This window comes from Colobus angolensis, unplaced genomic scaffold (genome assembly GCF_000951035.1).
Source record: "Colobus angolensis palliatus isolate OR3802 unplaced genomic scaffold, Cang.pa_1.0 Scaffold271, whole genome shotgun sequence".
NCBI lineage: Eukaryota > Metazoa > Chordata > Mammalia > Primates > Cercopithecidae > Colobus > Colobus angolensis.
The window spans coordinates 749,130-758,619 of NW_012115944.1; the positions used below are offsets into that span (position 1 = coordinate 749,130).

Consider the following 9,490-nt stretch of genomic DNA (forward strand, 5'->3'; position numbering starts at 1 on the left):
CATGTTGGCCAGGCTGGTCTCGAACTCCTGACCTCGAGTGATCCGCCCGCCTGGGCCTCCGAAAGTGCTGGGATTACAGGCGTGAGCCACCGTGCCCGGCCTTGCCAGGTTGATTTCTGTCTGTGGTTCTCATGGGCAAAGATGACTCTCCTATTTACTTTGCCTATTTAGGCTCTCAACTTGTCAACTGTTGCCAAGTTAGGTATTTTTGGTTGGGCGGAGAGTAAGGTAAAGAAAGAATAGAAATTCTTGGAACTTTCGTAAGTGCCCGGAATCTCTAGGTGTCTGTGGTTTGACCATCTTCTCAACACCTCCCCTTCCCCCCGTTCAGTTGGTGCCAAGTCCTTGGCAGCGTTACATTCTGCTTTCTATTCTTATCACTACCACTCTAGTTTTGGGTTCCATGACCTAGTTTTGGGCTCCATGGATTATTTTGAGGGCCTCCTGGCAACACCCTGGGCCCTTGTCCTCCACACCCTGTCTCCACCATTTACCCCATCCTGTAAGCAGCCTACATCTAATGTTGCTGGCCCCCTGCCTAAAAAGCCCTGGAAGGTTCCTCACCGCCTATGGAATGAAGTCCAAACTCGTCACTATGACTTTCCCTGTGCCCTCCCCCATGGTTTCCTTTCTTGGTTTTTCTCCTTCATCACTTCTTCACTCATGTTTCAGCCAGATGGGACTATGTGTTACACACTGAACATTTTTCCTTGCCTTCACACCAGCTTCAAAGACATATCCTGAGCCAGGCAGAGTCTAGACAAATGTACTTAACAGAAGTCTTTCCATTGAGCACGTTCCCATCTGAACTTCACTGGTCCTCCAGCAGCCCCTAGGATCTTTTCATCCCTAGTAGCCCAATCCATATTCTGTTCGTGTTCTCAGCTGATTATCAAGTAATCAAGTATGCCTTAGTAAAGCATTAACTGATAATTGAAGTATTAACTGATAAGGATGTAACCTAAGAACTTGCCTCATGGTTTTTGCCTTTCAAAAATATGTACTTTGGGCCAGGCATGGCGGCTCATGCTTGTAATCCCAGCACTTTGGGAAGCCAAGGCAAGGGGATCACCTGAGGTCAGGAGTTCAAGACCAGCCTGGCCAACGTGGTGAAACCCCATCTCTACTAAAAATACAAAAATTAGCCCGGCGTGGTGGCGGGCGCCTGTAATCCCAGCTACTCGGGAAGCCAAGGCAGGAGAATTGCTTGAACCCAGGAGGCGGAGCTTGTAGTGAGCTGAGATCCGGCCACCGCACTCCAGCCTGGGTGACAGAGCGAGACTCTGTCTCAAAAAAAAAAAAAAAAAAAAAAAAAAAGATCATAGGAGGGGTCGCAGGGGATGGACATGGGGGTACAACCATGGACATATTTGATTTCAGATGCCCGTGTGACATCTAGGTAGACATATAGACATAGCCAACTGGCAAATACACACATGACTCTGATGCTCTGGGGAGACCCAGAATTACAAGTCTTAGTATAAAGTGGTGGTTGAACCATAGCAGAGGATGAGATGAGTCACAGTGACCTTGTGAACTAGAAAAAAATTGGGCTGAGAATGGAACCCTGGGGAAATTAACATTTGAGAGCCAGGGAGATGACGAGTACATAGAAAAGAAAATGGAGAAGAAAGTGAGAGAAACAGGAAGAAAGTCAGGAGAGTGTGACATCAGAGAGCCAAACGAGACTGGGCACGGAGGCTCATGCCTATAAGCCCAGCACTTTGGGAGGCTGAGGCAGGGGCATCACCTGAGGCCAGGAGTTTGAGACCAGCCTGAGAAATATTAAAAAAAGAAAGAAAGAAAGAAAGAGAGAGAGAAAGAAAGAAAGAGAGAAAGAGAGAGAGAAAGAAAGAAAGAAAAGAAAAGAAAAGAAAAGAAAAGAAAGCCAAAGAGTCATGTTCGAGAAGAAAGGAGTAATAACGTCAAAGGTAGATAAGACCGCAGAAATAAAAGACTGAGAAAGAGCCCAGTGAATTTGGTTACTGACATTAGCATAAGAGTTTCAGGAGAGGGGAGGGGAGGTGATGGTCAGGCTGCAGCAGGCCAGGGAATCCCCAGGAGGGCAGGAAGCAGAGACTGAAATGGAGCTGGCTATTTGGGACATCTGGGATGAGGCAGGAAGGAGTCAGCGCTGCAGCTAGAGAAGGACACGATGTCTACAGAAAGCTTTGCTCTTTTGTTCTTAAGATGGGAGACACTTAAGCATGTTCATGGACTGAGCCAACAAGAAAGGAAATGTCAAAGCTACCAAGGAGAGGCCTGTGGATGGCAGGGGCTGGAGAGCAGAGGGCCTCAAATCAGGATCTCAGGCTGGGTACCAGCAGGTAGAGGGTCACTTCCTCCTCCAAGATGTGGCGACTAGATGGTGTGTAGCCTGGAGTGAAGGGGAGGAGTCTGAGTGGGTTCTCACCTGCCGGCCTTGGGGTCTTCATTTTGTTTCATTTGAGTGTGTGAAACCGGGCAGGGAGTTCTTTGTTGAAACTATGGGGGTTGGAGGTTTGAAAAGAGTGAAAAGGTTTAAAATCGTGATGATAACAGAGGGAGCTGATGGACAAGTAAATGTGTTGACATGAGTCATCCTTCATTCTTTTCTTTCCCTCACTCCGCCTCTCCATCCATCAGCAAGATGTCTGTTCTGTTTCCATTTCCTGGGCCAGGCCACTTCTCACCACCTCCACTCCTACCACCCCGGGCCAAGTCGCCAGAATCTCTCTCCTGAATTTCTATCATAGCTTCCTTACAAGTTTTCCTGCTTTTTCTCTTGCCCCTTCTAGTCCTTTCCCCACACCGCAGCCAGAGTTACCCTTAATACAACATAAATCAGATCATACTATTCCACCGCTTAACCATCCAATAATTCTCACAGTGATAAGAATAAAATTGGGTAGGGCGCAGTGGCTCATGCCTGTAATCCTAGCACTTTGGGAGGCCAAGGTGGGTCGATCACCTGAAGTCGGGAGTTTGAGACCAGCCTGACCAACATGGAGAAACCCTGTCTCTACTAAAAATACAAAATTAGCCGGGTGAGGTGGCGCATGCCTGTAATCCCAGCTACTTGGGAGGTGGAGGCAGGAGAATCGCTTGAACCTGGGAGGCAGAGGTTGCAGTGAGCCAAGATCCCGCCACTGCACTCCAGCCTGGGCAACAAGAGCAAAACTCCGTTCAAAAAAAAAAAAAACAAAAAAAAACACAAAAGGAATAAAATCTAAATGCCAAGCTATGCTCAGTGAGATGCAGTGTGACGCTTCTGCACTTTCCCTGGGTTCATGTGTTCTAGCCCCTCTGGCTGCCTTTGGTTTCCTCCAGGCTGGTTCCTGCCTCAGGGCCTTTGAACTGACTTTCCTTCCACTTGGGAAGCTCTGGTGGGATCTTTCCCATAATTCACCTCAACAGTCAAGTGCCGTTTCCTCAAAGAAGCCTCCCTGGCTTCTAACGGAGCACCGCCTCCAACCCCTTAGGCTTCCTCATTGTATTTATCGATAATTGAAACTACCTTACACATGTCTACTTGTGTAAGCCCTTTCCCCTCTTAATCCTAGAATAAGAACTCCGGGAGAACAGACGCTTTGTTCAGCACATAGTAGGCACCGAATAGATATTGGCTGAATGAATGAATGAAATAGATATTGGCTGAATGAATGAATGAAAAGGCAGTGTTGAAAGTCCAATGGAGATTAGAAAATAAAATGGCAATGGCTCAAAGCCACACCGTTGTGTGATTGTCTTCAACGAGGACCATAAAACTATAAGACTGATTTTTTTCTATGTGCCTGTTCTGGAGACAATTTTAAACAGGAGCCGGGTGGCAGAGGCATCTTTGTGAGAAGTAGTTAGACTCCCAGGGCGACCAGTGTGGATGTTTATGTTCTTATTTATTTTGCAGAAATGCCCTTGATTTTCTAGTCTTCTTATACGTGGGTTGGCACGTTGTGGGAGGAAATTGCTGACTCCATTTCCAGCCCCAAAGCTAAGCCATATTATACAGGTGAAATCAGGTTACTGAGATAGGTCTGGTTTCCTTGGTGACCTGGGAGCTTTAGTTATATTTGAAATTGCTAAGAAGGGGAAAAAACTGATAACAGCAGTTCTGTGTTTTCCTCAGGGAAGAAGCGCTTTTCAATTCTCAGCCCAGGCTGAGAACATGCCTTCTTGATTGGCAAGGGCTGAGGTCCCACCTCCGGCAGGATGACTGACACTTTCTACCTGCTCCCAGGATCCCACAGCCCAGTCTGGCAAGTTTATCCTATGCCAGCTCTGGCTGACTGCAACCTCAGGATTCCTCAGGCTCCCTGTGTGTTTTGGTGTTGCATGTAAACACTGTAACTAGGGGGACCGGCAGTTAGCTCATTGTAAAATGTGCAAACCACCTTTCTTCAGGTGGGAATGACAACAGAAGGGCGTGTTATTTTACAAACGGTAGGGCGACCCAGTTAACTCTTTCGTGTTTTCTTTCCTTCTCAGTTGGTTTGTCAAATTTAAGCCCTAATGCCACTGGTCGACAAGGGCTCCATGCCGAACACTGAGGGAAGTACTTTTACAGTGTTGATTTCATTTCATTTTCATGATAATACGAGAAGTGGATACGACCATTATCCTTGTTTGTTTGTGTTTATTTGTTTGTTTCTGAGATGGAGTCTCGCTCCGTCACCCAGGCTAAAGTGCAGTGGCGCGATCGATCTCGGTTCACTGCAATCTCTGCCTCCTGGGTTCAAGTGATTCTCCTGCCTCAGCCTCCCGAGTGGTTGGGACTACAGTGCCACCACGCCTGGCTAATTTTTTGTATTTTCGGTAGAGACAGGGTTTCACTGTGTTAGCCAGGATGGTCTTGATCTCCTGACCTCATGATCCACCCACCTCGGCCTCCCGAAGTGCTGGGATTACAGGCGTGAGCCACCGCGCCCGGCTATCCCTGTTTTTTTTTTCACAGACGAGGAAATAGAGAGGTGAAGTGGCTTTTGCTAGTCACATACCTAATCGGTGGGTTTGGGATTTTAGAAAACTTTTACTGCTTATCATATGTTGACGCTGTATTCTGAATTCTCTCTAAATACTGGAAGAGAAGGCAGAAGACCATTCTTGCTTTCTGCAATTACCTGATACTCAGAGACCACCTTATGCTGCATGTCCCGCAGATACTGAGCATCGCTGAAGAACTTCTGCCTGTCCCTTGCGTCATGCAACATGATTCCTAATCCCCGACCTGCATAGAAAAGATAAACAAATGTGCTGTGATAGAGTCCTTTGTCGTGATGCCGTATTTGGATTTATTTTCATCTAATTGCTTTTATTTGTGTATTCATCTAATGTCCCTTGTTTGAAAGGCACAGATGCTCCTTTCAAGCTGAAGAGACTTCTTGTGTTGGTGCTGATGCCCTGACAGTCCTCCTGTTCCAGGCATAAATAATGCAGCCACCTTCATCAGGCACTTCAGAGATCCTGTCCTGGTTACTCAGAGGGAGTTAGATTGACAGATACCTGAATCGTTTCTAGAGCATGACAAAAAGGAAAACCTGAGAACCTAGCTAAATCAGCAGTGACCAAAGTTACAGGCCCCTAGTTGCTTAAATCCATTTAAGCAACAGTGATTGCACCCTTATTCTCATCCAGGCACTGTGCTGGGCACTGGAGTAGAGCAACCAGCAAAGCAGACATGACCCTCACCTTTGCTTTCTCTTTTTTTTGAGACAGAGTTTTGTGTTTGTTGCTCAGGCCAATGGCCAATCTCAGCTCACTGCAACCTCCACCTCCCAGGTTCAACCGATTCTCCTGCCTCAGCCTCCCTAGGAGCTGGGATTATAGGCACCCGCCACGATGCCTGGCTAATTTTTGTATTTTTAGTAGAGACGGGTTTCATCATGTTGGCAGGGCTGGTCTCGAGTTCCTGACCTCAGGCGATTCACTCACCTCAGCCTCCTGAAGTACTGGGATTACAGGTGTGAGCCACCACGCCCGGCCTGTGTTGCTTATAATCCGGGGTATGAGACTGACTTTGAGCAAGTGAATCCTAACTGTGATAGGGGCTCTGGAGCAGAACTATGGGGCTCTTTGAGAGTGTTATTATGGGAAGGTATAACCTGGTCTGGAGAGGTCAGGTAAGGTTTTCCTTAGGCAATGACACTGGGTTTGACAAAGTGAGCTAGCTGAGAAGTGGAACAGAGAGGACAGCAGGTGCAGAGGCTTCAGGCATGAAGAGGCAGGTGCAGATGAGGAAGACCGGAGGGGAGCAGTGCAGCTGGAGCAGAGATGAGGCGGGAACAGCCCCGGAAGGGCTGCAGGGGAGGCAGGGACCAGCTCCTGTGGGGCCTTGAAGGTCATGATTCAAAGAGTCATAGGAAACTACTGAAAAGTTCCAATCTGGGGAGTAAATGATTAGATATGTATTTTTATTTTTTATTTTATTTATTTATTTTGAGATGGAGTCTCACTCTGTCGCCCAGGCGGAAGTGCAGTGGCGCAATCTTGGCTCACTGCAAGCTCTGCCTCCCAGGTTCATGCTATTCTTCTGCCTCAGCCTCCCGAGTAGTTGGGACTACAGGCGCCCGCCACCACGCCTGGCTAATTTTTTGTATTTTTAGTAGAGACAGGGTTTCACCATGTTAGCCAGGATGGTCTCGATCTCCCGACCACGTGATCTGCCCACCTCGGCCTCCCAAAGTGCTGGGATTACAGGTGTGAGCCACCACGCCTGGCCTTGTGTTTTTATTTGTTAATTCTTAGAGACAGGATCTTGCTCTACCATTCAGGCTGGAGTGTAGTGATGTGATCATAATTCACTGGGTATAGTGGCTCACGCCTCCCGAGGTGATCACCACTTGAGCCCAGGAGTTTGAAACCAGCCTTGGCAATATAGCAAGCCCGTTTCTATTAAAAACAAAATTGAAAATTAGCCAGGTATTGTGATGCATGCCTGTAGTCCTACCCACTCAGGAGGCTGAGGTGTGAGGCTTGCTTCAGCCCAGGAGTTAGAGGCTGCAATGAGCCATGGTCATGCCACTGCACTCTAACCTGGGCAACAGAACAAGACCCTGTCTATATTTAAAAAAAAAAAAAAATTTGTATTTTAAAAAGATCCTTCCAGTTGCAGTATGAGAATGGATGGGGTGCGGGGGATGGTGGTAGAGTAAAAAACATAAGTGGGAAGACCATCGGGAATATTTCATAGTAATCTAGATGTGATAAGATGAAAACCAGCATTGGGTAGCAACAGTGGAGAGAAAAAGGAGGAGGAGGAGGAGAATGGGGAGGGAGAGGGGATCATAGCTACTCTTTTTTTCTGAGACGGAGTCTTGCTCTGCCACCCAGGCTGGAGTGCAGTGGGGCTGTCTCAGCTCACTGCAACCTTCACCTCCCAGGTTCCTGCAATTCTCCTGCTTCAGCCTCCCAAGTAGCTGGGATTACAGGCACGTGCCACCACGCCCGGCTAATTTTTTATTATTAGTAGAGATAGGGTTTCACCATATTGGCCAGGCTAATCTTGAACTCCTGACCTCAGTTGATCCACCTGCCTCAGCCTCCCAAAGCACTGGGACTACAGGCGTGAGCCACTGGGCCGGGCCCATAGTTACTCTTTACTAACCCTCTGGAAGGGATAGGCCTTGTTCTAAGCAGTTACATCAATTAACTCATTCAATCTTCTCAACAACGCTGTGAGGCCAGAGCTAGATCTCTATTTTGCAGGTGAGGAAATTGAGGGCCAAAGGGATTAAGTAACTTGCCTAAAGTTACAGAGCTAGTGAGTGGGAGAGTTGGGATGTGAACCCAGAGAGTCTTGCTCCAGTGCGCACACTCTTAACCAACGGATTCAAGGGACGCTCAGGAAAGAAAGTCATCAGGGCTTGTGATTATATGAATGGACCAGGGGTGGAAGTCTCAGGGATGCCCAGGTTACTGGCTTGAGCAGCCAGTGGGTTGGTGCCAGCATTCCCTTCAGAAAACATAGGAGGAGCTGCTTTGTGAGGAAACAGTATGGCATGACAAGTGTCTGGGGTGCGGCAAATGGAGATGTCAAGTGCGCTGTCAGACGCAGGGCTCTAGAGCTGACCAGAGAGGTACAGATTTGGGCATTGCTGGATTCTGTGATAACTGAAGTTGAAGGAAGAATGGGAACGAAAAGAGAAAGAGGACACAGGACAAAACCGTGAAGAACACTAATATTTAGAGAACAAGCCGCTGAAGAGAAACTCTGCCAAAAAGAAAAAAAAAGGCCAGAGAGGCAGGAAGAAACCAGGTGGGTGCCGTTTCAGAGATGCTGAGGAGGTTTCAAAAAGGAGACTGTTAATAACCCTGGTGAGAGCATTTAGTGGAGTGACGGGGCTGGGAGGGCTGCAGAAGGTTGTGTAAATGGGAGGTAAAAGCATGGAGATCATGCTTTCAAGAAGTTTAGCTTTGACTGGCATGGCCCAAATTTATGGCCAAGATATGGAAGCTCACAAAGGGATAAAATGGCACTGTTAATAACGACCCCTCATCTATGGGGTCATCAAAGTCCCCACACTATTCCTGCTTGTTGTCTACTGAAGCTCTTTCATTTATTTCTACATACACACACATACGTATTTTTTACAACTGCTGTGTGACAAGGGCTGCTAGGCTCTGGGGAAACATCAGGATGGGACAGGCGACATCTCTACCTTCAGGTGTATATGTTCTGTGGCTTTCCCTCCCTCCTCCTGTTTATTCAGTTGTGTAGATATTGGCAGAGTCAGGCTGCCCCTGACTCATGGTGACCCAGCGTCTGGTCTGGTAGTTATGAAATCTCACACGGTTTATCGTCTGGCCCTGAACAATGGGGAAAACTTGTGCTGGTCTCTTGGGGGCTGTTTTCTCTGGAGTATGGAAAGTTGGTCTTTGACAGTCAGAATCTGAAACTACAATGTGTATTTCCAGTCTACACACAGAACCTACATTTCATCTCTGAGCATTTTAATAATCACATGGGACTATGTTTTAAAAGATCACTTTTAGCTTTTCATCTGAATGTGTACCTGCATAGAATGAAGTTACCTTTCCACTCTTTTCAGAAAACAATGGTGTTAAGACAGGCAGAAGGATAAGCTCCTGCTGGTACTGTGGGAAAGAGAAGCCTGTCACAATCTTAATCAGGCAGAAACCATAAGGACTCATAATAAAAATATGTTAATGGTCACTAAAGGGGAGCATCCCAGAGTCCACTTGGATGATACATTTTCGTTGCCAAAGTTAATATAGAAAGCCAGTTAATCTATCACGGCTTTAGAGTAGGATTAATTTAAGGAGGCTTCTAAGTCAAGAGGCATGAAATAACTTTGTCTAAATAGGTAGGAAGTAGCACCCTTTGAATGATTTGCTAAGTTACCTCTGACTTCACAATCACCTACCAAATAAAGGACTTGTAATCCCAGCACTTATGGAGGCCGAGGTGGGTGGGTCACTTGAGGTCAGGAGTTCGAGATCGGCCTGGCCAACATGGCAAAACCCCATCTCTACTAAAAATACAAAAATGAGCTGG

At 47.1% G+C, this 9,490-nt stretch overlaps 1 protein-coding gene across 4 annotated transcripts in view; it reads right to left on the bottom strand.

Moving 5' to 3' along the window:
• MARCH10 (membrane-associated ring finger (C3HC4) 10, E3 ubiquitin protein ligase) overlaps window positions 1-9,490 on the bottom strand; it is a 116,693-nt gene that overhangs the window by 104,529 nt on the left and 2,674 nt on the right. For 3 of the 4 annotated variants that reach the window (XM_011947917.1, XM_011947916.1, XM_011947918.1), the window contains exon 2: window positions 5,097-5,203. In XM_011947917.1, the coding sequence (XP_011803307.1) occupies window positions 5,097-5,186 (90 nt within the window). In that variant the 5' untranslated portion in view covers window positions 5,187-5,203. Of the gene's footprint in view, window positions 1-5,096; window positions 5,204-8,633; window positions 8,782-9,490 lie in introns of all 4 variants that reach the window. The other variant, XM_011947919.1, reaches the window with a different exon arrangement.